Raw genomic sequence first — 27018 nt, forward strand, 5'->3', positions numbered from 1 at the left:
TTCTCTGAATTATTTACTAATATGTTTTGAAAGTATTACCCTACTTCCTGTTTGCGTTAGCTGCTTTTGGATGATTGACTACACTGTGTAGGCCTGTGTGCTGGTTGAAGCTGCAGGGGATATTTGATGGTGCAAAATAGCAAACATATTCTCTTCAAAAAAGAAAAATATAATATTCAGACCATTATCATGATCAAAAAACACAACTTTAACCAAAATATCCACTTTATGTATTTACAAGCTTTTATTTTAACACAAGTACAGAAGAAACAATACACAGTCAGCGCTTCTTTTACCGTTCAAATTAAAAAAAGGTATTTGATTCTTATATGAAAAAATAGAGTGGGACAACACGGAAGAGACACACGAGCCAATTCCCTTTTTCTACCTAAAATTTACAAGAACTTTTGCATCGAACCCCAATCAGATAGTTTCTGCTGAAGCCTGGGGATTAGCTGGAAGAACTCAACAGCTAAAGGAGGAAGTGCTAAAGTTCTGAAACATTCAGAGGTAAACAGGAGCATTTCACAACAACAGTGACACGGTGCAACGTCTTCACATTTCATCTGTTGAAAAGCAAAGAGCAAAATGAGGATGTTGATGTTTTCTTTATTCAGCCTGCAGCTGGTGACAGAGATAGCATGATTATTAAGGCACAGGAGGCAAACTGAAGCCAGCTCTCAGTCTGATTCGGATTCACAACACAACCGAGCAGGGTTTTGTTTTTCTCCACACCCCTTCCCTGGATGTTTCATTCAGTGAGCAGAGAGGACCAACAGTCCTCTCTGGACAGAGTCCGCTTTACTGCTCCTTCTTCCCTCCTTGTTTCTCCAGGTACTTGTTGTACTGGTTGTCGGTGTTCAGGAGCTTGTCCCACCAGGTGAAGGTGGAGGCGTAGTTCCCCACAAAGTTCATGTGGTGGAAGTCATGGAAACGGGCGCCGGCGTAGAAAGGGATGAGGTGGAGCGGGTTCAGTGGGATGTCGTAGCCACTGTGATGAGACATGACAGAGGGGATGAAGGTCAGTCACATTTAGAGAGAGAGAGCAGAGGAGAAGGACTCCTCTCTTAAAACAGGAAGAGGTAATCTAGTTGTGACACAGCAGAAATGATGGCTGTGTTTTGCTACTTGTTGGTTTCTTAAAAACACATTCAGTCACAATCGTCATTTCAACAAAGAAGACATCTAATCTTTTCTTTTGTTTCCAATTATTATTAAAGTATTACTGCCTTTTAATGCAAACAACTACACCAGTATGTTAGAATAATAGGCTACAGCATTTTTCTAATTTGGTAAGAAAACTTTTGTCTGATCTACAAATCAATTCAATCCTGCTGAATAAAGGATGATTTATCTGTTACTACTTTACTTACTTTAACTACTAGAAAATCTTTTGTTTGTTTCAGGGTAAACATAACATAAAAACATTATTTCAATGCATGCATGCCTTACTTTCATGTGTGACATTCAACTAAAAAATTGAAATGTTTCCATTTTTATGTTCTTTTTTCATTTATTGTGGTTTTCACATTATAATGTGATGTACTTTGTGAGTTTTAATTCTAAAAGGAGTTAAAGTGAAATAAATGCCACTTATTTACTAGATTAAATAGAAACTACAATCATTTCTCACAAAAGAGTGGCATACATACAAAGACAATAAAACATTTCATTAATTTGATTAGAATTGGCAAAAATACATAAATAAATTCAATTCGATTCAAAAATACTTTTTTGATCCCAAAGCAGAAGTTAAATATTGTTCTAACTCATATTAATTCAAATTCGTTAGATGGTGATGGCTGTTGGCAGGTTAGATCTCCTGTAGCAGTCTGTATTACAGCAAATTTGAAGAAGCTTCTGACTAAAACACTTGATTTGTGAAACAGTCTAATGAATGGTATGGGCTAAAACAGATATTTCAATAACATAGCGGCTTTTCATTCATTTAACTAAAACATTTTTAACTCAATTTCTGCTTCAAACAAGACTTTTCTTCTCTTCTCCACCAGCCAAAAACAATAAATAAAATCCACAAGAAACATTATTGAGATACTTTTCAACAAAAAACAAGCTTCGTGTTTCCTGAAATGTGTTAATACTGTCCTCTGTGGCCCTCTAATGGTCAACCCCATGAACCACAGGCAGATGTTAAAGGTCTGATCCCACCTGTGAACATCGATGGTCTCCAGCAGACGGAAAGCCACCCAGGCCCAGAGGAAGAACACGTGGTTACAGAAGATCATGATGCCGATGAAGAAGCCGGCACCTAGGATGATGGTCTCCAGAGGGTGGGCGTACTCCGCCTGCATGCCGAACGGAGCCTGGGACACGGCGGAGGACGCGTCACGTCACATTTAATAAGTAACTCTTCAGTAAAGACTGTGTGTTTGTTTATCGGCCCGGCTGCTTGGCTCACCGTGAACTCGTGGTGGACTTTGTGGATGTATTTGTAGATGCGCCTGTGGTGCAGTATACGGTGGAGGAAGTAGTGCCAGGTGTCCTCAACAACAGCGCAGCCGAAGCACCGAGCCAGAAGAGACGTCCTGTGAGACAGCAGAGGACGAGGGGAGTGGTTAGACAAAAACCCAGTGACTCACCTGACAGACCAGTGACAAACTACAGCACGTCCAATAAATCTGATCACCACAGTTCAGTCAATTCAGATTCAATTTTGAAAAATCCTAAACTGTTTTTACCCTAGAATGTGCCTGGTCCATAAGGACACATCTTTTCAGTCTAATTCTATGGTTTGTGCTATGAGCACATTCATGCTTTATTATTTATTTTACACTATATTTAGAGTCCTATTTGTGCTTTCGGATCCTTTTGAAGGAAGGTTTGTTGAAGTTTATTATTACATGTTTGACCAATGTGGTCAAGTTATAGTTTTTGTCAGTTTTACTTCTTTATTATTTATTTTCCATTGGCTGTTCTACTCCTAATTGCACTGACTGAACAAATTAAGCTGTAGTGTTTTTACATATTTGACCAAGCTTGTGAAGTATTTAAGTGTGCTGTACTGGTGCAGAGTTATCAAATCAATTTTTAACTCAGCACATAAATGTCTATATTAAAAAAAATAAGGAGCATTTTAAGTCATTGATTGCAGCACTTTTACTCTGTATCAAATCGGTATCAGCCATTACCAAACATCCAATATCTGTATAGGTATTGGAAGGGAAAATAGTGGATTGATGCAACCCTACAAAACATACATTTAAAAATTGACTTCATAATAAATTATACCTTTCAATCTTAAAAGTATAGTGAAACTAATTTGTTACACTCAGTTGTTGCATAAATAATCATAGTGTATGGGTGAATTTTTCTGACATAATCCAAGAGCACACATTTCAGTCTGGAAGCAGGATATCATGTTTTTTGTTCTCAAAACATTTAATACTTTTGCCTACATTTTCATTTTGAAAGCAGGACTTCATGTACTTCTTCTCAAAACTTGCAATGCTTGAACTCAAAACTTCTCCTCGCACTCAGACATAGCCTCTGCTTGGACTCTCTGCTCGCTTACAAAACATTTTCTGCTTGCTTCTGGAACAAAAATGCACCGTAGCCTGGCAATGTCTCAGCCAATAGAATTAAAGTGTTGTACAGGGCGCGTTTGTTTCCTTCTAGCGGGTGTGCCTGTGAGGCTACTATCGATGGTGGCAACCTGCGCCAACGCAGGATGTAGGGAGTTGGTAGGGTGAACAAACTCCTGCCTAAGATCTGTTAGCGACCAGTAGCACACTGCTGGCAGAAAGCTGACATCGTTGTTTCACCCTACATCCAGATTTTGTAAACATGCATGAAGGAATCAAGAAAAGACTCCAGGAGTTTTTGATGAAGAAATAATATTACAACACAATGTAAAGCTCAAAAAAGTCAATTTTACATAATACTGCCTTTTTAATATTTAACTATTTAACAAACTAACAAATATGATGCAACTAATTAATATCAAATGGTTTATGTGGGAGGTTGTTGTAAAGTAGTTCTCACTGACCAGCGGGGCATGGAGTCCCAGTCGTATGGGATGCTGAAGAACTCTGTGAAGTAGTATGTTCCACAGATTAAAGGAAACTGGATGAAAAAGTGGTTGAACAGCAGCATTTTAAAACACGTCCACTGCTTCTCCCACGTCTCCGGCTTGTCCTGCAACGAACACACACTTCTGTCACAGTGCACAAGCGACATATCAAAACCTAAAACCACATCAAGCAGTGTAGAACAAACACCGACCTGCTGGATTTTGTATTTCTGCATGAAGGGCAAGAATTGGAAGAGGAAGCCAGGCAGGCAGAACAGGAAGTAGATGAACTCGTGGACGATGAGCGACCCCCAGGTGGCGATCTGGAACTTGGTGTAGTTGTCCAGCATGTAACCCCAGGCATGCCTCAGGGAGGGCTGCAGGGGGTTCTCTGGCAGCACAGCATCTACATACTCCACTGCCAGGAAAGCAGAGCTCAGGATGTCTGACGTCCCGTTTGCCGCCATGATGTGAGGATGCAGTCTGGAGGAAGAGACCAACACGCTTAGACGTAGTAATTACACTGTAGCTATACGTCAAAAGCAGAAATCAGTGTAACTACACTGTTTCAGAGATATCATTTATCAGTATGTGTCACTTTACTTCAAGTCTATTTGCTATATGTACAGCACTGGGCCTTCATTTCTAGACTTTCATGGTTTTTCTTTGGACTTTGGCTACTTTTTCAATTATTTTCTGTCTCATCCCATTTTCAGAGAGCTACTTTTGTTTCTTAAGTTGTTAAACTCTGACAACTTAAGAATCACTCAGCCATTAAAAAACAGCTGCTAAACTGAGCCGGCTCTGTGCCTGTATCGGTGAAGCTGGAACTCTCCCAAGAACTTTATTCCCAGAAGACACAAAGGTCATATTTATTTCTGTTGATTAAGCAGAAATTACTATAATCATCAAAATAACACATACTGTTACCAATTTAAAGACAGACTAGAAGTCATTTTGTGGTCGGAATCAGACCTTTGATCAGTTTTGAGAGGTGATTGGCTGGTTGGAAACGAAACAACAGACACGGCATAAAGCAGGTCTCCTGTAACAACACTCTTCACTGCAGATGCCATTACTGAGGGTAGGAGACTCAGTTGGCTATGTTTACTGTCAGTGAGCTACTGATAGTCAAGGATGCAAATAGGAAGAAGAAAGTATTTATGTTTCTCTTATGAAATGTCCAAAATTACATTTTAAAACACACACAGACGAACCATTCAAAATTTCAGGCAAGGACTAACAAAATATTAAATTACAAAAACACTTTGAATTAAACTGCTGGTTTAAGGCGTTTTCACTCTTCAAGCCTCAAGAAAGTGAGAGAGAAATGCAGAATATAACAGACATGAAAGATTTTCTTTTAATCTTTTTTTGTCTTTATCCTCATAAATTGGATTGTTCTGTTTTGCTACAATGTCATTTTATAATGAAAAACTATTTATCATTTACATTTATTTATTTATTATTTATTCGTCTAATGACTTATGTTATGTAGACGTTATTCTGACCATTTCTGGTATGTTTCTAAAGTCACTCTGTGTGCTTCTGAACTTTGTTTTTAGAACACTCTGAATTTTGACCACTATAAAGATTCCAGCGTTTTGGAAGCAAAATGTTCAAAACTAAGGCGACACACTTTTTTGGTCACGACACAAAATAGAATTGGTTTCTTATCTTTACCAATTTAAATTAAGCAAATAAGGTGTCGAGTTTTACAAAATAAAGATTCATTTGCTGCGTCTACCAAACTTCATACCACATATCTGCAAATACGTACATTAGACAGCCTACTTTAGACTATTATTTGTTACAGTGTTTAAAATCCTTCAAAAACCTTAATTAAATCAAGACCAACTAAAGGATATATCAAAACTCAAGCAACAATAACATATTTAGCCTTATTAGAGATAAAAAGTTACTTACACCACACCGTTAGCCCAATATGCATCATATTAGCTAAAATCCCACGTAAATATCGAAACAAGATAATAAACCTTTTTAACTTAACAAAACATGTTTTAATAACTTTTAAATCCGCTGTTTCCCCTGCAGAACTGAACAACTTGACAGCCTTACCTTTCCGCAGCGCGTTCGTCTACCTGAGGAAGAGGCGGACTGCCGGGTCAAGTACAGTAATATTGGAAAATTCTATTGGCCGACACAAGAGGAGAGTGACGTCATGACCAGAGCGACTTCAATGATTGGTTTGCGGAATGGAGTGATGATAGTGAGACTGGAGGGCTCTGCAGTGAAAGCCAATAGGAGCCCGGATCTGTTTTCATAAGTCCAGCAGGCTGGATGAGGGTAGAAATGGGGTGGTGGAGGTGTCTGCCCTGAGAACTTTAGTCACATTTAGTTTTTTTATATATAATGTTTGGCTTTAGTTTGTTTTTCCAATATTGCTACGTGCTCCTCCAGACTTAAAGGCTCAGCTGAATAAAACGTGGGACAAATACAATGCAAGTCTAAGGAAGAATTGTTTACCACCATAAATAAGTTAATTACAACTGTACATTATGAAAATAAAATACTTGTACAACAATTAAAACTCGAGTTAAATAGATGTGCATAAGAATAATTAATTTAACCTTAAATTACATGCCAACATTTTTTAGTCTTTTATTATTTTTTTTTTATTTTGCACAGGAAATGTAAATAAAATCAGACTACCAGGAGAAATAACGCACATGTACAACAAGCAAACTCACAAGAATCACACGACACGTGTAATTTAAATGTTTTACTGATTTGGCAAAGTTTTAAAAACAGATTATTAGCATTTCACAGCTTTAAATACAAGAAGCATATTTATTAATGATAATATAAAACATGTAATAAAACATTTTCAGAGTTATAAGTCTACATGACATTCATCAATACACTGACGAGAAACAGCGATACCACTTTCACTTTTTCAGAGCGACTCTGACAATAGCAGGAGATGAAAGAGACAGAGGAGAGAGAAACTCAGAAGGAGGTTTGGTCACTTTCCAGAAAGAGAGAAGAGATCAGAAACACGGAGCCATAAAAAGAGACAGAAAAGAGGAGACATTAAAATTGGCACATTCATATTACGTCAGGGTGTGCAGTAGTTATAAACGTCATTACACCAAAGGAAAGGAGGAAACTGGCGAACAGGTTAGAGACAGAGTCAATGCATTGAGTTCAGTCTGCGGCTGCTGCTTTCATTAGTGTTTCCAACCACGGCAAATATGGCCACTAGTTAACAAGACTCCACTCTCTCTTCCTGACAAAATTAAAGTCTCCTATCTCAACAAAAAAAAAAAAAAGTACATAATCAAGTTCTCAAGTGCTTTTTAACATTCTGTTATTCTGCCTCAACACTAGCTAATACACCGTCCTAAAGCCATGATTTGTTTATCTCAGAATAGCGGCTGTCCTGGTTCTGGTACCGAAGCTACAAAACAAACATGGAGGACTCTGACATTCAGGCACTCGTCGGGGCCTCGCTGCAACACTGGGATAGCTAAGAAGTCAGACAAAGTGTGTTCATGCAGCGTTGAAAAAAGGCCTCACCACACGGACTCTCTGATGCAAACAAAAACATGCTTACATGTGCGAGCAATGGAGCACCTTAATATGCAAGCACACCAGCTTCCTCCCCAGAGGAATAAAAACAGAAATGCTCCTCCTCTCCTTCGCTTCCCCACAGATCTGACAGGTGGTCTCTCTCTCTCGCTTCTGGTTTGTGTTAAAATTAACTAGTGTTAAAGTAACTTTGCAGTCATAGCAGCTTCATATCAGTAGCGTTTCGATGGCACTGCAGTGATCCAGGTGGTGCTTCCAACCTGACTGTCCCCTCCGCTGCCGCAGTCCCGCCGGGAGCCAAATTAAACGCAGGTTCGATGCCCCTCGTCCGCTGCGGCGCCTCCCAATGTAAGTGCAAGAACCTTCATCATTCCCAGCATCAACATCTTCGTCGGTGGCTGTGCTAATGCTGCCCATCTCCGTATTGGCATCGAAGACAGATCCAAGATCGGTGTTCAGCAGAATGCGTTCCGCTTTTTAATCAGAGGCAGGAGTCAGGAGCAGTCATAAGGGCTTGTCAATCACCGTCACACCTGCAACAGGGAGGAAGTAGAGCTGCATTACTGCTGCCATGTCACACACATAGGTCATATAAAATGAAAGTCCTTTAGATGTTCAGAAAACTGTACATAAAATGGGAACATTTCAACACAAGAGCTAGAACTGCTAAATATTTAGGATTTATCAGATAAGCAACAATATTTAAGGGGTTTTCCAGGTACCTACTGCAATTTTATAGCACAATCAGGTACATATATTACCTTCAGTTGTTGTAAAAATGCTGTACATATCAAATATGACTGAAAAGAATTTTGTCTTAAACGCCTTGCCTCTCTGCCTCTTTAAGAAGCTCCTGCTCTCTCTGAAGCTCCGCATTCAGGAAGTCACCACAACATCACTCCTCTATTAGCCCTTTAACAATGTTTTTATCAGCGTTGCACTGAGAAGTCGCTCCTATAATGAGCTCAGCAGATGTGCAGTTCCACCAGTGGTTTGCTAATTGCCACTGGCTAGTCTGAAGGAGAGGGGGAGTCTCAGAAGGTTGGAAACTGTGCCTCAAAGGAGGCGCTAGGTCCACCCGGGTGTTTTGGAGCTGACTGGTTGTAATGGGAGATTAAACGACTTCTCAAACGTGCATGAAAGACATAATGTTATGCAACATAACAAAATGTAACATATCAGGTTATGTTACATCATGTTACATAATGTTACATAACATGATGTAAAGCTCAAACAAGAGGCAGTATTCTACACAATACTGCCACTTTAAGGAATATTAATTTTCCTGCCTTTGTCACCACTCTTTTGAGCAGAGGATGGAAGACGTAGGGTCAGGCATTTGTTGTATCATCTATCATTTATTGTGATAAATTTATCACAATACAATTTTGATTTATCCTTGCCCCACTAAATTCCAATTGATGAAGTTTAAAAACCCCTAAAACTGTCCATATTGTCAAAATTGTTAGTTTTGCTTTTTTTCTCCACTGTTTGTTCAATAAAGGCATATCAATATGATTAATGCAGTTACTATATTCATGTGACAGGTTTACTAAAGGAGTTATGATTGTTGTGCCATGCAGTCACAGGAATACCTAAAAAAAAAAAAAAAAAAAAAAAAAAAAAAAAAAAAGCAAAAAAATAAATAATTCTCATCGTCATTTTGATCATTATAATAATAATACAAAATTTTATCACAAAATTTTGTGATGAAACTTTAAGTCCATAGTGGACATGCTGAGTGTTCTTGTAGAGGAAAGTCAAATGTGTTTCAGTCCAAAGCACAGCAAACATGTGGAAGGTGACATATTCCAAAATATCTGCAGCTTTAATTGCAGCAAAATGTGGTTTTCAAAGTATGAACCCAGTAATTCACATTTAAATTATTTTTATCTGGAAAAAAAGGGTTTTAAAAAAAAACTTGGTAAAAGTCACATTGTGTCTGGGGCTCGACTTGCTCAGTGACCTGCATAACTGCGGCCTGTGCTCATGCAGGTTGGCAGTAGCGTCCACTTGTCAGTGGTTGAGTTGTAGAACTCCACTGAGGCCAAGTTGCAGCTGCCGTCGTCGCCTCCCACCACGTACAGCAGGTTGTTTATGGCACACACACCTGAGAGCACAGACACACAGAAACGAACATCCACCAGTGGAAAAACCAGCATCTGATGCCTCCGAGTGGGTTAGTCCTCCAGACTCACCTGCGTTCCGTCGACACATGTTCATGTCGGCTACCTGCCGCCAGCTGTTGGTGGCTGGATCGTAAACTTCACAGCTCTTCCTCACCAACGGACCGTCATGCCCCCCCACAGCGTACAGCAAACCTTTTAACACACCCACACCTGGGAAAAGCACCGTACAGGATCAGATCTATTGTGCTGCAGTAACACAACTGTTGAGTATCTCATTTTACCAGTAAGCAGGATTAGAGCTGTCAACATTAGTAGTGTGCCTTTTTTAAAGCGTTTTTCTAGTAGTTTCTTATATTTTGGAGACATCAAGATAGATAAACCACCAAACTATGAGTCTTCTTCCCACAGTAAGAACTTCTACACCAAAGAGTTGTTACTTGCACAAACTAGCCTCTTACATGTGGCGCAATCACCGACTGAATTAAATTGTATTTTATTTGTATTGCACCAAATCACAACAAATATAGTCTCAAGGCACTTTAAAAAATAATTTCAATTCAATCACACATACATTCCAATTGATCCTACTTATCAAACAATACTGTGCGCTCAATTAATTAAGCAAAGTAGTTGAAAAAGTTTATATTTCTAAGAAAACCCTGCAGACTGCATGGAGTCATGGACTCACTGACTGAGATTTATTTGTTTTTATTTTATCGTTTGACCTCTGACCTCAGAGTGGACCTGTGTAAGGTCCACTTGAACAGTTGAGTGGTTGCCATGGAAAGTTTAAAAATGTTTTCAAACATGCATGAAAGAATCAAGGTGACACTATGTTTTTGATGAGGAAATAACATTGTAACATGATGTAAAGATTAACAAAAGTTAATTTTGTAATAGATATCACTAACCCTTTAATAAAACCTAAACTCTCACATTTGATGACACAAACACACACCTGCTCCACTGCGTCTCGTGCCCATCTCTGCTATGTAGCTCCACGCGTTGTTTTTAGGATTGTAAGCTTCCACTGTACTCAGGCACTGCCTGGTGGCTCCGTCGTAACCTCCCACAGCATACAGGATCCCTGGAAGCATCGGAAATCATTTCAAATTGAACAACTAATGGTATTTAAAGTGGTTTCCTGTAAAACTAAAATACAGCGGTCTCAGCGTGGCACTGAGGAGGAGCATGGCAGGTGTCACGTTCGGACAGCGGGGAGGGCAAAGAAAAAAACTCTAAAAAGCTAACTCCTCTGGACAGTAGTAAAAAGCTTGCGGGGTTCAATGAACCCGGCTCCTAAGACCGCGGTCGGCTAAACATTTGTTTTTTCATGCGCTTTTTGTACCGCCTATTTGTCAACCTTCAAATCAAAAACAGAGCTGCAATCACCGTTGACAACACCAACTCCTACGCTGCTGCGCCGGGTGCTCATGGGCAACACGTGGAACCACTCGTCAGTCTTGGCGTTGTAGGCCTCAACTGTGGAAAGACCTGCAGTCACAGAGAACGAACCAGTAAGAGGAACTACCGTCCGTCATCCATCACTTCACAAACGCGTCTCGTCAGGTTTCAACCAGAGAAGGAGGAAGCGGTACCTCTGCTGCCGTCGAAGCCCCCTACGGCATACAGGAGTCCATTGAGCACAGCGGCGCCGAGTGTCGACCTGCGGTCCTGCATGCTGCTCACGCTCGTCCAACGGTCCATCACCGGTTCGTAGCAGTCCACCGTCCGCACTCGCAAAGAGCCGTTGAAACCACCAACGGCATACACAGACCCACCCATGTACACCACACCTGGAGACCCAACACACACCAGTGAATTTAACACCAAGTAGTTGTTTACTGGTGTTCTCTTAGAGGTTTCAATAAATCTTAGAGGAAGCCTTAGGCTGGTCCATACGTGCTCTGGAGACACAGCTTTCCACCATCTTCAGAGTACACAGCACTTTATTCAGAGCAATGCAAATATATTCACTCCCCTAGAAGGGATTTCACATTTGGCCCAGTTCAAACACCAAATCAAGGTCCACAGCTCTAGAGGGAGAAACTATCACAAGCACTCCATAGTTTTTCTTCCACTTTGCTATAATTAAGTACAACTTTGAATTGCTCTCCGAAATAAAATCTGAGCTAAGCATTTTCAGGTTTGTGGCAGTAATGTGGAAAACATGGGAAAAAGTTCACGGGGTGAGAATACTATCACAAGGCAGTTTTAGCAGTTCAGGTTTTCCTACCTGCTCTGCATCTTCTAGTAGGAAGTTCAGCCACTTGGTACCATCGCTGCTCCTCAAAGTCAAAACACTCAACACTTCGGATGGCCTTCGGCGCCTGACCTCCAACCACCACCATCACCTAAATGCAAGAGAAGTGACACAGCACTTAAAAGAGTGTTTGAACAACACTTGGAACATCTCCGCTCCTCTGAAGAAAAGGCTCTGAGTGGTGACAATCTGTACCTTGGGGCAGGAGACTGGCGTTCTCATCCGGGTTCGAGCGGTCTTCATCAGAGCTCGCTGGTCGGCTGGCAACAGGTGGTACTTCATGGCCTCGATCAGGTAGTCTTTGCAGGCACTGCTGTTCTTTATCAGGGACTCTTCTTCGACACGCTGATGGCCAAACGGAAACCAATCAGAAAACGGAACTAGCCAGCTACCAGGTTCTGGTAACCATAAGGACGAGCTCGAAGAAAGCCGAAGCAAACGTTCTTGGTATTGGCCATTTACATCGACAAACTCTTGATTTAAATTGAGCAAACATTTTCTTGCCAGAGACAAAAACTGTAGAACAAACATACAATATAAAATGTCTAAAATGTGCAAATACTCATCCACTACAGTTTAATCAGCTCAGATAGTAATGATCATTGCACTCTCTTCAATGTCTACAATCACAGCGTTTTTGTTGAGGTCATCCATTTAAATTAACAGGAGACTTGCTGTTACTTAGCTGCAGTGGCTTGGCTTAGAGGTGGAGTACCTCAGGGATGACATCTCGGCCCTTTTCTATGATTTACAACAAGATTAAATTTTCCTTTGGGATCAATCATTTTTATTTGAATTCAAACATCTCTGTGAATGTGACACTGAACTGACCTGGCCTGTTAAACTCTACAGGATTTGCAAAGATTTTGGAATCCTGGATAGCAGTTACTTCTTTCATTTAAATTCTTAAGTCAAAGGTTATTCTGTTTGCCCTGTCTTAGCAGCTAAAAAGTAATACAATTTATTCCAGGACTTAAGAAGGGATATTTAGGTTATTTCAGTAACTTCATATGTCAAATCGCCAATTTTGCAGTAAATATCATCTTATTATATAAATCATTTCACAATTATAAATCACAAAGTGCTTCACAACACATAGAAATAAATGTGATACACCTAAAACAGTATTAAGTATTAAAGTCAAAATGAAAACAAGAAATTATAAAATCTCACCATCAAAACTCTGTTTACATTTACCTAATTTAAGTCACCTGCACCAGTAACTTGTATGTATTCATATGTATACATCTTTCTCTGCATGTATAAATAGTAATACTTATAGTTTTTCAGTGATTTTTCAGTGACATGTTGTTACTAAATTCACTGTTGTGTCTTTGTGCAATGACAATAACATAAATCTAAGTCTAAATGACTTAGATTTCAGCATAATGTACAGCAGTCAAAGACTGAAGTGATGCGTTATGGTCTGCTGTCGCACTACATGAGTCTGTACTACTAATTTACCCTCTGACCAGACAAACTGTCACTACTCAGACTCAAAAACTGAAGCTGGACAGCTTTGCTTCTGAACAGGAGGACTGGAAATTTTACAACTCATGCCAAGACTTACCAGCAGTCACTGTAAAGAGATTAAAGCAGGTGTAAAGAATTCTGCCTGGAAACAGGCCAACTTGTTCCTACTGAATAGGTAAAAGGATTATTAGAAGAGTCTAAATAAGATGAGACTAAAGCATGAATAATCATCTCGCACTCAGTCAGAAACAAACGTACGGAACAGTTGAGTCGTGACCATCTGTGTTCATCTCTGACAGACCTCAGCTGCTGAATCAGCTGGGACGTCGACTGAGAGCTTCTTGCTCCGCTTGTTTGTGTCAAGGTGTTTTATTCACCACAGTTGGATGCTTTCAGTCAATTCAGATTCAGTTTCTATTAGACTGCATGTTCTCTCAGGTTTTAAATAAATAATTTTGTCCATCTCAACTGAATTCGTTCACATAATTAATCAAATCTTCAGCATTGACTTATTAAATGTAAACTGCATAATTTAGACTACAGTATCTGTTTCTATGCCTCCAGCTATAGCAAAAACTGTTAATTTTACTGATTTGGTGTAAAAAGGGCTTGTCTGGAGATTAGTTTACTCCTACTGTACTATTTGACAAAAGTCATTTTAAAGCACAAATGATGTTTGTCCTTTTTGGGGGGTTTTCCAACAAACAAATCTGTAATTAACTCAGGTTCTGTCACGTCTCAGAAGTATCCATGTTTATGTGTTTAGATCTGCCAGCTTCCGACAGCAGTTTTATGCTAGGATCAATGAGGTAGAATTAATGTTCATATGCTGCAATTTCACCTGATGCATTACTGTTCACCACCATCCCAATCCATTTTATTTTTCTGAAAGGACATGACTTCCCCAAGAGGTCAGGCTTTAAAAGATGAATTAATTAGACAGTAAGTGACTGCCTACGCTTCACTTTTAAAAATCACTCATCCTGAGGCGAGTCAAGCTTCCAGATACAGTCACTCCAGTTCACTATAAATGAAAGGTGTGATGTCAAGGGGTGAAAAGGGTTAAATTAACCCTATAATAATGTTTTTAACCAGCATTTCACTGAGAAGTAGCTCATATAAGCTCAGCAGATGTGCAGTTCCACCAGGTGTTTGCTAAATGCCGCTGGCTAGTCTGAAGGAATTTCACAAGAAGTTTCCAAGCTTCCTGTGAGGTGGAAGCTTGGAAACTGCAGCTCACAGGTTCAGTTGTTGAGGAGCAGCTCGACTGAAAGGTGGTGACAGATTCCACAGCTGAATGGTTGCCATGGAGATTAAAGGATTTCTCAAACATGCATGAAAGAATCAAAGCAATGCCCAAGATATGGTTTTTGAGCGAATAACATTATAACATGATGTAATGCTCAAAAAGGTTGATACTCCCCCTTTGATGAAGTAAAAGTTGGAATCTCATGGCTCATGCAGTAAGAAGAAGTCTTCTCTGCTGAAATAATGTAGGTATTTTATCTGATGAACAAAAAGCAGACAGGTTGAGCGTACCTGCACCAGGTATTCTCTGGAGAGCAGCGGCAGGCGGACATGCTCCATCAGGTGGGCAAGGTGTTCCTGTCGGACATCTTTGTCATGGTTGACCCAAGCGATCACTGCTTCAAACACCTTTGCAGAAACACAGACCTGAGTAAGGCTGAGGGGTGTGTGTGTGTCTGCTGTGTCACACCTGAGCGCAGGCCAGCGGGGACGTGCACCTTCTCCTCTGACGGGATGGTGAGCTTGTCACTGGCGATCAGGCTGGACACCTGCTCCATGCCCAGGTTCAGAAACTCCTCACTCCCCACCACCTCCGTGAAATTATGCTCTGTCAGCACAGACATAATGCGTCGGTACTACTTCTCAGGCACCAACAGAAGTTTTTCACAGCGTCTCCATTAATTACACCTGTCCTCATTCTGTCTCGTCCGCCCCCCCCCCTGTCCTAGATAGACCCGAACAAATGCAAACTGCACTTAATGAAGCAGTGGGAAGTGTTGCCAGAGTCTGAGGACACAAACCTGCATAGCTGTTAGCCAGACACAGAAGCTGGGAGCAGGCATGTAGGTCGGCGAAGGCTCTGATCCCCAGGCAGTTGGACGGGTGGAGCTGGGAGCCCAGGAACTCGCAGCAGGCCTTCTTCACCTCGCTGAGCTGCAGCAGTCCCGCTGCAGGCAGCAGAGCCTGGCGGGCGCAAACACAAAGAGTGGCAAAGAGAAAGACAGCAGCTGTCATGGTTACAGTTTAGCATAGACCTGAGCAGGGGGCCGCTGGAGGGAGGTGTTCTGGATGAGACCATAACTCTGAAAACTAATGTTCCACACCACCAACACTGTGAAACATGGGAGTGGTGACATCATCCTCAGCAAAGACATGGAAGTAAGTGGAAGTTAAAGGGGACATACCATAAAAAATCTAATTTTTTAACCCTTAAATACATTTTTGGTGCTCTTTGAGTGTGTAGGAGAGCAGAGAATTTACATGTATTCTCTGTGCTGCACAGATATCTTTATGTTCTTTATGGGTCATTTTTTTCAGTCCATTTCTTTTTCTCTAAAGTCCAGGACATTTTCTCATCTATTCCGTCACAGTATTTGCTGTGGAACTGCTAAACAAGGTCATGAATTTACAACTAATCAGTTCTGTGCATCCGCCATTTTTCTTCTCGTAGCAGCAGGGCCGTCAGAGGCTGCAGAGGACCAGACACTGGGGCAACGTTCACTTCCTATCAGGATAACCACCCGGACATGAACCAGAGCTACAATAGAGGATTTAGATCAAATAACTATTCATGTGATTGAAAGTCCAGACACAAATCCAGCTGAGAATAGAAATGCATCCCAGAACTCCCTGACTTTTATTGGTCAAAATTAAAACCATGCATCAGATTCCTTTCTCTTCACAGTAATGCACATCTCTGTTTTGGTCAATCATAAAAAAAAAAAAACAATAAAATATGCTGGTTGTGATGTGAAGAAGTTTAAGAGGTACGAATATGTTTACATGTCGCTGTCAGTGTCTGACCAGTGACCACGGTGTGTTTGGTTACCTGGACGTTGTCCTCGGTGACCTGAATCTCTGCTGTGTAGATGTAGTCCACCAGCAGGCCCAGAGTCCAGCCGCCCATCTCCTTTATCCTCACTCGTTTGGCTCTGCTCTCCGTCATCTCTCCTGTCCACAGCAATTAAAAACGTCACGATTCAGTTAGTGACAAACGCAGCTGGTAGACAGAAACTGAAATTATGGCTGGACACTAAATCAATATCAATATATATTCCAATAAACACGTGAGCAATATTAGTAGATAATATGTCTGTTAAAATATTTAATATAAACAAATTCACTGAAGTATGATCGAGAACCGCACGGCATTCTGGGGAATGTAGGCAGAGGAAAGGCTTTAGCTGCTCAACCTCTCACAAGAGTGCTAGGCAAGATGACTAGCATCAACCAACTCACTCACTCTTTGGTTACCTAGCAACAACCTGTTGAGTGACTTGCACAGCAGCAGTTTCAGGTTTCTGCACTGAGCCTCATAACTGCTTAACAATACAAACCAATGGCATGAAATTTAAAACTGTGGATAAAACATTAAAGGTCACCAGTTTGTCTGTATTTCAGATATTTAAAACAAAAAAACTAAGCAATAATTATGTAAAGGCTAACTGAGTGAAGTTAAGTTACTGTAATTCCTGTTAAGGTTATACGCTTTTATTTTGGTAACTTTCCTTTTAAGGTAAAGGAATGCAGTTAAACACAATGAACAGAAAAGGTTAACAGCAAAACAGAAAAAATGATCAACAGCAACTCACTTTTAGCTTCAGTCAATAAGGGAAGATGGAAGAAGTAACTGGGATTGAAATTTAAAATGTGAGAATCTTGAGATTTTTATGAAAAAATGTGCGATTGATGGGATTAATTAAAGGAACTGAACAGGATGTACGACAACGGATGGCAGTTGTAATATTATCTGTTCTCTTTGGCTAGCTCTTACATTGGTTGATGAATGATACGAATGGTTTTAATAAATCATCATTTAACCATTGACTGGATGCTACAAATTATCTATATGGACTGATATGAAACGCTGATATTGTGATATGTTTTTTTGGGGGTTTTTTTTAGCCATATCGTCCTGCCCTAACTGAAGCGCGCCGGGGACAGAGGACAGTCCATACCTGTAAACATGGCGTGGAAATAAGGGCTCCCGGCAGCCAGAACCACCCTGTGAGCAGCAATCTCTACATCCTCTGCGACTATAGTCACATCACACAACAGGCTCTGGCTGCACAGAGGAGATGAAGCGGGAAACAGGTTGCAGGTTACACCGACAGCGGAGGAGGACAAACAACCCGGTAGAGAGGACAAATCACCTGCGCAGCTCATTCATGACCTTAAAGGCCTTCCTCATGTGCCGAGGGTTCAGGGTGACGGGGCCCTGCCTCTCCACTCCATCCTCCTTATCCAGAGAGTGTGGACACAGCCTAGTACACCTAGAACACACACACACACATTAATACAGAACATAAACATACACAGGCATTAGAGCAGGCGTGGTAATTAGCCCTGTCATGATAACAATAAATTGTCCCAGAAGTTATTGTAATAAACAATAATATTGTTGTTTTTAGGCCACTTTCAAATAATATAAATGTAACTATTTACATTTATATTAAATAGTTATATTTAATATAAATAAATATATTAAATATAACTAATATATTTAATATATATTAGTTATAAATTTTAGACATTTTAGAATGTCTAAAATTATCTTTTAGACATTCTAAAAGATCAGAAAACTTTAAAATCCAAAGAACATTTAATACTGGAACTGGAAGACAATCTAAATATCCAAAATAAATAAATAAAACAACAGAAATAACAAATAAAATTAATTAGGAAGTCTCTGTAAAAATAAAATTATGCTTAAAAAAATAAAAGGCTAACCGAGACCAAAGAACCAGACTGAAGACTTCAGTCATCCAGTTTTTGGTAGAACAAGAGAAAAGAGAAAAATGAGAAATCATGCAAATGGAAGTTATTAAGCTTGTTTTAATTTATCATGTAATTACTTGTTTAATTGCGACGGGTCTAACAACCAAAGATCTGTGCAGGTTTTACGCCTTCAGGACTGTTGAGCTCCACAGTCAAAAGTTAAAATGTTATTTAATTCTCTATACTGCAAGGTTTAAATAAATCATAATTCACCATTAAGTCATCTAAAACAATATTTTAGTTCTCCACACTAAGTGTGTGTTGTGGGGCCATCAAAGTCTGATTACCACAGTCTGGATTAGACAAAACCCTCAACATCACTAAGATATATACAAGTGCATCATATTGTGTTTAAACATCAGTTAAAAAGAGAGATGCGCAAATTGCAGCTTTCTGACTAATCACTGATTACCGATCTTTAAAAAGCTCAACCTGCTTTGACATTTGTTTTTTTTTTGTTGTTTTTTTTTGTCTGAAATAGCAAAAGAGGATAGTGGTTGATTTTTAGACCTTTGCCGAGGCTGATGAGATCAGTGGATAAGATTGGCAGATCGGCTTCACGTAGAAGTATCGGCTGATCTCCCAAAATGAAGGATATTAGCGGTGCTTTATCAGCTGGCCGATTTATCGTGCACCTCTAGTTAAAAGGTCAATAAGAAAACATCAGTCAAGTTGGATGTTAAATTCCGCAAAAAAAAAAAAAAAAAAAAAAAAAAAAAAAAAAAAAATGAAACACATGACTAAAACTTCTAGATGAATATATCTATGGCTGTTGATAGTGAGTGTATTTACGACTCGACACCAGAACTCAAACATTTCTGACTTTTCCTATTGGTACAACATAATGTTGTCATGGCTACAGTATGGAGCTGTTGATGAAACATTTTCATTTCTGATATATCTCTTTTCACAGCTATAGATTCAACACCACCAACTTCCTCAGACATCCAAAATAAAAAACTCAAAATAAAGCAACATGTTCAGGCAGGCAACTTCTAAAAATGGTTGCTGAAAAAGACTGAAGGAACAACATTGGTGCTCAGATTTTCACTACCACACTTTAAAGAATCATCAAGCGTCTGGCACTGATTTCACTACCTGGATTCTTTCTGCACGGAGGATGGACAGTATAAGAAATATCACAATCCTTGCAATGAAGCTTTTTAACTCAGGTTTAAGTATTTATTCAGTTTTTAACTGGACCATTTAACCGTTTTTTGTTTTTCAACCCACAAAATTAACGATTACAGCATAAAAACTCAAATTTGTTGTGTAAACCTTATTCATGCTCCCAAGTACAGCTGGCTTAAGGCTTAAAAATAAAATCTATTTTTTTTTCCATACCAGATCTGATTTTAATTTTTATTTTGCTTTCTTTGCAAAAAAAAAGTTACAAATGCTAGAAAATATTTTGAAATAATCATTCCTTCTACAAGAATGTATGTTTAATTATAATAATTTAGTCATAAAATTAACACAACATTTTACCAGAATGTCTTAAACTTAAGAGTCTTTTTCCAGACAGACTCAGTTGTTTGTACAATTGTTTCAAAATCCCACCAACTGCTGTTAATTAATGGATGCTGATGTGTTAAAAGATTAAGTATGTATGTGATGAAGCTGTAAAACACTCCTGTCAAACAAGATGGTGGACTGACTGACATCACTAATCTATAAAAACCCAAGAAGTGTGATGGAGAAGAAAAATACAGATATTTTAAAAATTAATCTTCAAGACACTTTTTTTCCACTAAAACTTAAAATTTTGTTCTTAAGACATTTGTTAATATATTAACTAATAAAAGGAATCTGTAAATCACTGTTAATTCAAAAGTTACAAAATCGCTGTATTAAATGTCGGGTTAAAACAAATCCCAAACTGTTTTGGAGATTATTGTCCGCTTTTTCTTCTTTTTTATTTTACGTTTGGGGGGAGGGGGGGAGGGCAGAGCAAATTAATCGCAAATTTGCTCCATTCCTGAATTGCGGACCCACGGGGCCAAACGAAATCATCCAGAGGGCCGTACATGGCCCCCGGGACTCACTTTGGAAACTGATACAGCAGAGTAAAGACACGGCGCTAAAACTGCTGGACAGATAACAGTTGTAGTTGATGCATCTTAGAAATCTCCCCACCTCCGGCCTCTCCTTCATAATAAAAGTACCAACACAACATCATTTATGCCGCTCGTGGCAAAATCACGTCGCTCCTGTTTTCTGTCACAAACACACCCACACGCGCGCCGTTGTGGGAGTCCACGCTCGTAATCTTTGGCCAAAAACAGAACAAACAAAATCCCCGGATCGGGATCCTGCAGCCTGCCCCTCCTGCTGCTGCAGCCACCAGATCATTCAGACCCTGCACCGCACCGCGCCGCACCGCCAGGCTGCGGGAGAAACTCTCCCCCGCTCAGTGAGCTGCCTCACCGGTTGCCCAGGGTCTCTGCTACTGCGGCACCATCCGTCAAGCAGCCATTGGGAAATGTCAACACACACACGCACACACACACACACGCGCGCGCGCACACTTACAGCGGATGACTGTCCATGATTCCGGTGTTTTTCAGAGGCTGAAAACTTGGCCCTGCAGAATGCACCATTCCATATCCACAGATGGCTCTTTTATGGGTCTGAATCCAGGCGTGAATCGGGGCTCAGAGGGCGGGCAGGCGGGCTGACAGCAGCCCCATTAAAGCAGCCTGTCTCACATCAACACCCAGCCCACTGCGGTGACTCTCTCCGTGGACACGTTTCGGTTCAGCTCGGCGGCTCGTGGCCAGCAGCGGCAGCAGTTGTTCTTCTGCTTCGGTCAGGAAGGTAGCGCCCCCCTCCCCACCACACACACACACACACACACACACACACCGAACCAGACGGGCTTGATTTTAGGTGTCCGTGCCTTCCTGGGTGTCTCTGGGAGCCAGAGGGGGAACGGAGAAGGATACCTGTTATTTTCCAATAGCTGATTAAAACGCACAAACAAGGACAGGGTGGCAAAGACGGTCTTTTAAGCGGCCAAGGCGTCCAAGAAGAAAGCGCTGTCTCCCTCTAGCGGTGGAAGACTGACCAGAGGAGGCTGCGTGAACTCTGTCGGGTTTGGCAGTCTGTCTTCACATATAATCACACTGCACTCCCAGCGCTGCAGTTTTAGACATTTGAGCATTTTTGCCGGGATTGAACCATATTATTTTTATTCTCCGCCCCTCCTGAGTCACACAACAATTTAAATAGTTACAAGATAGATACAATTATATTTATATTTTCACATCTGAAGACCAATATTTTGTAGATTATTGTTTGCTGAATATTAGAAACTCAGACTGGATGGAGAGTATCTATCAACATCAATTTCCAAGTATTCCCTCATAGCCTCACTTGGACTTAAATCTGGACTTTGACTAGGCCATTCTAACATATTGTCATTGTCACCTTCCTAATGGTCCAAGTAATTTTTGCCAGAAAAATTATCTGGGGGAAAACAAATCACTTTTGCCAAAATAAAATATTTCAGAAAGGTGGCGATATGGAAATGCTTTCATCTAAACCTTTCATGTATGTTCAGAGTGTTCCTATCAGAGAATAAAGCCCATCCCAGGCTCAAGGTTATTGTTTTTAATTTTTTGCTTGTTTGTAGCCTCTCACAGGTTTTCTCCCAGGATTTTCCTGTATTTAGGCCCATCCATCTTTCCATAAACTTTGACAAGCTTCTCCAGCTTTCTGATGAAGAAAAGCATCTAAACAGCATGTTCGCTTTCCATCACACACAGCGTGAGTCTATCTCTTTATTTATTTATTTATTTATTGTTTGTTTTGTTTGTTTTCTTTTAACTGTGCCACCCCAAATTTTTTACTGGCCCGGCCTGTCCACCCCTATGAAAATGTTCTGATAAATGTTCTTATAAATAAAATTGACATTGACATTCCTTATGTCTGTAATGAAAAGGTTTTATTGCGGATACCTGTTCAGTAATGGTATCATATGATACATCGTCTTGCCATACAGACAATATTTTTCGTATTTTCGAAGTTCAAAGCTACAAGTAAAATTACAGAAATAAATAATAAACGTTAAAAGGAGTGAGTAGAAATGTAAACTTATAAAGTCACAGTGACTTAACTCTCCTTCTTTAAGCTCAGACTTTTTTCTTATTGGCTAAGCTAATTAGTGGAAGTGGAAGTGTTTGATTTACGCTAATATTTGCTACAGGAAGTCATAACCTTATTTTGCTCATTACAGTCTTCATAAATGTTAATAATTACCTATTTAATTCAATCTCCAGAAGTACAACTTTAATTAGCTACAATTACATGCAACTATCAAGCAGCATTACCAGTTCTAATTTGAGATATTTTAAATAAAATTTAAATGAATAAATTATAAATCTTAAATATTAATTTTTAAAATTGATGTTTTCCCCATTTGAACTGAAATTTGAGTCAAAGTGTAATTAATTTTCTGCAATAAAAATTTTGCATAATTTTTCCAAACCGTGAGTATCTAATTCATTTATGATATGCATGTCTTTTTTTCCCCTTTTCTTTTTCCATCTCCTAAAATTGATCTGCTAATCAGGAATCGTAGGGTTGTGACGTAATGCCTTCAATAGAATAAACTACTACATACTTAACAAACCATTTCTGTGTACTTTAGGTTGTACCAGTAAAATTGGCAGACAAAAAAAAACAACAAAAAAACAGACAACTCCTGACTGTAAAGTAGGAAATTCCATATCAGTCTTGGGTCTACTGAGGAGCAGAGCCCCTGGTTTTTGGTGAGAGCTCTTTCCCCAGAACCCATCTGTGAGGAACAAGCAGGAGCTGTGAAGCCGAGCAGAACAAGTCTGTTCTGGTGTGAACACACTGAATAGATTACAGTGAGAGCACTGCTTTCCTTTCTTTGAAATTATGTAATGCAAAAACATGGAATAAAAATGGTTTCAAATGAATGGCAAATGACTGACATTAAGCTACAGATCTAAATATAGTTAGTAGGATGTTTTCTTTGCTGATACATCAAGAGTTATTTATTGCATCACACAATAAGACTGTTTTGATCCTGGGAGGCATCCAGTGGCGGTTCTAGCATTTTTAGCAGATTAGCATTTTATGTCAGAAGATGACAGAAAATGCCCTTTTGTTGTTTTACGACCACTAAGATTTTTTTTATTTTGTTTTTATTGATTGTTTCAAGTGTAATTTTTAAAATGGAACATTATTAACATTTACAGGCAAAATACATGAGATCTTAGCCAAGTGGCTAATTTTCTTCCCTAGTCACAATGGACAGGTTGATATAATGTTCAATAAGAAGAAAAAGCAAACTCAGGCTACTGCACAAAAACACTTCTTAAAGGAGAAGAGAGAGAAATGAAACAGTTGTTGGCGATTTTCACTTTAAGTTATGTTCTGATCAGATATCTATGTAATCTCAAGGAATGGATATCCTTAATTCAGGGCTTTATTGATCCATTTTAATTTTGGGATAATTATACAACTGCAACAATTTAAAAAAAATGTTTCTAAAGCATTAACCCCCCCTGGATGTTTTATATTTTTATTACTTGTACAAATCAATTATCAGAAACTTTTTTTTGTTTTTTTGCAAAAAACTCCCTTTAAGGTCATAGTACAAACTGGTTTCTGCAAAATGACAATGAATGTAACAGAAAATAAGTGATTGCATAAATATTCACCACTCCAGACATTTGATGTTAGCTTGCTTTATCCCTGCCCCTCAAAGCCAACCAGCTTAAACAATTGAGCTCCGTTGTTTCTGATCAGAGGTCAGATATTAACTTCTTCCGCAGGACTTTGTTGATGACCAAAAAAAAAAAAGAAAAGAAAGAAATATCTTAGTCTTTCTGCAATTTGTGGGATTTCCCCAAATCTAAGTATAGGTATAAATAGACTTGTTCACCAACTTACTGTTTTTTATGTTAGACTCAAATCATTCAAATGAAAAAAGTCCATTAAAGGGACAGCATTATGTAAAGAAAGAAAGAAAAATGTTTTGAGCTTTACATCATGTTAGTATTATCTCATCAAAAACATACATAGAGTGTTTTGATCCTTTCATCTCCCATTGCAACCATTCAGCTGTACAAAATGCTTGGAGGGACCAAGCTTTCGCCTCTAAGAGCAGCCTTCTCCCTTACTCTGCTCCTTCAGACTAGCCAGCAGCAATTAGCAAACACCTGGTGGAACTGCACATCAGCTGGACTCATGTGAGCTGCTTCTCAGTGAAATGTTGGTAAAAAAAAAAAGTTGTTAAAGGGTTAATAGAGGAGCCATGTTGTGATGACATCCTGAAGGCAGTTTCAGAAAGAGCAGGAGTTTTTAAAGAGACAATCTCAAGGTGTTAAATTATAAAGTCAAATTTATTTTAAGTCATATTTGATTCAAAATGTTTGTAACAGCTGAAGGTAACAGTTACTTGATTGTGCTATAAAAAGGCACTATGTGCCTACATAATGCTGCCTCTTTAATATCACATTCATGCGCATGTTGAGTGTTGGTACTGATAATTTTACCAAATTACAGACTCATGAAAATCCTTAGTCATGATCTGAAGTCAGGTGAGAAAATAGTATCAGATTCGTTTATTTTGTTTTTACATAAGAAAAATATCAAAAATATTTACATCAAAAACTAGAAATAAAAAGAAAACGTAAAAGTAAAAATGTACATCAGTCCAACGTCTATACAGTCTACAAACCGAAACGCATGTTTCCATCCTGATGCAGCTTCTCCTCCAGCATGGCGGCTCTCCTGCTCACAGCAGGGCTGCATGGCGGTTTCTACAGATCACAAGGCGCTTTGGTGTCTTAGCTGGGTTTTAGAGGAGCTGGGGGCAGACTAGCCGAGGCCTGTTCCAGGAAGGCCAGCGGTCCCGGAGGAGGAAGGTCTGTGGGTTTACGATGCTGACCGCTAACGTCCTCCAGCACCTGCTGCCAGTGGTGCAGCTTGGCCAGATGCTTCTGAACCAGCAGTTCTTTCCTCTGCAGCTCATTACGCAGGTCCGACACGTCCTGGAGAGAGAGAAGAACAGGACTTGAGAGGAGAGAAGCCACAGTATACTACGGCAAGAAACTACCAACCCATAAATATCAGTTTGGTCCAAATGTTTACCTCTTTCAACACCTGCTCTGGTTTCTGCACAGAAAGCTGAAGCCTCTTCTGTAGGAAGAAGCACTCCGTCTGCCGAGCCACATCCAGGAACTTCTGGATGCACTGGTCCACGCCTTCAACATAAACATGAACGCTTTGAAACACACACTACCACAAGCAAACCATTCCAATATAACAATGCAGCAGACTGACCGGTTCGAATCTCCTCCTGATCCGTACCGTTCACATAGTCCTGACTAACTAACGATGAAAAACAAGCCTGGAAGATAAACAGAGCAGCGTTCAGGGAGAAACTATCAGAGACTTAAAGTGGGGGGGGAAAAAAAATCAATATTCAGAATTAACTGCTTTTCTAGTCATGCTTGTGAAACTGTCATCACCTACATTTCTGGTGTGTTTTTTTTGTTTTTGAAATTGTACGACTGTGTATTAGTGCCATCGTAGAAGAAAGAAATGAGTAAATTGCAGCCAAAAAACGGAAAAATTTTAAAGCATTTTTTTCTAGAAATTTCTGAGTTTCAAAAGTCAAACATTTTCCACTTTGACTCAAAGATTTGAAAACTGTTTTTTTGTTTTAGTTTGATCTAGAATTTTTTTGTTTTCATTTTTGCAGAACATTACCCTTTCTTTCACTCTGCAATGGTCCCATTACGTTGTCGTAAAATTGTGATTATGGTTCGGTGAAACGGAGAGTTGAAGCTCCAGTTTGTAACTGGTCAACTCATAGAAAATGCTACATTTTAACTACAGTTAGCTCATAAGTATGTTAGCCACAACAGCTAATACTAACAACAGAGCTAATGAAGCCCTTTTCCTTCCTACCTCGAAGGAAGCCTCCAGTTCGTCCACCAGGGTGTTGTTCCCCTGAACCCGGGGAGCGGTACCGGGAAAGCTCGGTTGAGCCGGTCCAGGAGGCCCCCCAACGGGATGAGCGCCGGGCGGCTGCTGGCCTGGAAACATACCGTTCATGGACGAAGCCATTTTCCACTGTTGGCCATCCGGGTTATGCGCATGCGCACAGCATTGAGGCAGCAATAAAGGGCACCCCGCAAAGAAAACTAAATAACTAATGAACGAATTTAATAATTTATGAATATAAATGAGGTGAAAAGATGCACAAAGGGCAATACTCTACACTAAATAATAAGTGGAAGAAATAAAACGAGATCCAATCTCAAAATAGAAATAATCTCAAAGAATTGATTAGCTGTCTGAAAAAAATATAAAGAAACAGCCGACTGGGTGTCATACTGATACCCAACAGATTAAAAAAAATAGTCATGGGGAAATAACTCCACAGACATCCATCCATCAACATAAAAAAACAAAGCATACAGTATATTTTAGTGAAATCAGCTATTTTGTAGTGAAAATATTTATTTTCACTAAATATTCTCAATTTAACTGATGGATTTGGT

At 39.6% G+C, this 27018-nt stretch overlaps 3 protein-coding genes across 4 annotated transcripts; all 3 read right to left on the reverse strand.

Annotated features, from left to right (window-relative positions):
- Window positions 1-220: 220 nt before the first annotated feature.
- Window positions 221-6193, reverse strand: msmo1 (methylsterol monooxygenase 1). The gene is made up of 6 exons (XM_007549625.2): window positions 6110-6193; window positions 4243-4513; window positions 4007-4155; window positions 2420-2546; window positions 2170-2324; window positions 221-991 (listed from the first exon to the last, which is right to left on the reverse strand). The coding sequence occupies exons 2-6, from the start codon at window positions 4495-4497 to the stop codon at window positions 802-804; spliced, it is 876 nt and encodes a 291-aa protein (XP_007549687.1). The 5' UTR covers window positions 4498-4513; window positions 6110-6193; the 3' UTR covers window positions 221-801.
- Window positions 6194-6758: 565 nt separating this feature from the next.
- On the reverse strand, window positions 6759-21508 carry klhl2 (kelch-like family member 2). Of its 2 annotated transcripts, XM_007549626.2 has the most exons (15): window positions 21005-21507; window positions 17848-17967; window positions 17653-17759; window positions 16524-16645; window positions 15496-15658; window positions 15193-15302; window positions 14987-15103; window positions 12170-12319; window positions 11948-12065; window positions 11310-11507; window positions 11104-11205; window positions 10670-10798; window positions 9781-9921; window positions 9549-9692; window positions 6759-8115 (listed from the first exon to the last, which is right to left on the reverse strand). In XM_007549626.2, exons 1-15 carry the CDS (start codon window positions 21070-21072, stop codon window positions 8087-8089), a joined length of 1818 nt encoding a protein of 605 aa, XP_007549688.1. In that variant the 5' UTR covers window positions 21073-21507; the 3' UTR covers window positions 6759-8086. The 2 variants fall into 2 exon arrangements, with proteins under 2 accessions (XP_007549688.1, XP_007549689.1); XM_007549627.2 differs by lacking the exons at window positions 11104-11205; window positions 11310-11507 and having other exon boundaries at window positions 21005-21508.
- A 3531-nt stretch (window positions 21509-25039) lies between these two features.
- On the reverse strand, window positions 25040-26714 carry med28 (mediator complex subunit 28). Its single transcript, XM_007549628.2, has 4 exons — window positions 26423-26714; window positions 25793-25859; window positions 25601-25713; window positions 25040-25500 (listed from the first exon to the last, which is right to left on the reverse strand). The coding sequence occupies exons 1-4, from the start codon at window positions 26579-26581 to the stop codon at window positions 25297-25299; spliced, it is 543 nt and encodes a 180-aa protein (XP_007549690.1). The 5' UTR covers window positions 26582-26714; the 3' UTR covers window positions 25040-25296.
- Window positions 26715-27018: the final 304 nt, after the last annotated feature.

The sequence above is a fragment of the Poecilia formosa genome, unplaced genomic scaffold (genome assembly GCF_000485575.1).
Source record: "Poecilia formosa unplaced genomic scaffold, Poecilia_formosa-5.1.2 Scaffold32, whole genome shotgun sequence".
Lineage (NCBI taxonomy): Eukaryota > Metazoa > Chordata > Actinopteri > Cyprinodontiformes > Poeciliidae > Poecilia > Poecilia formosa.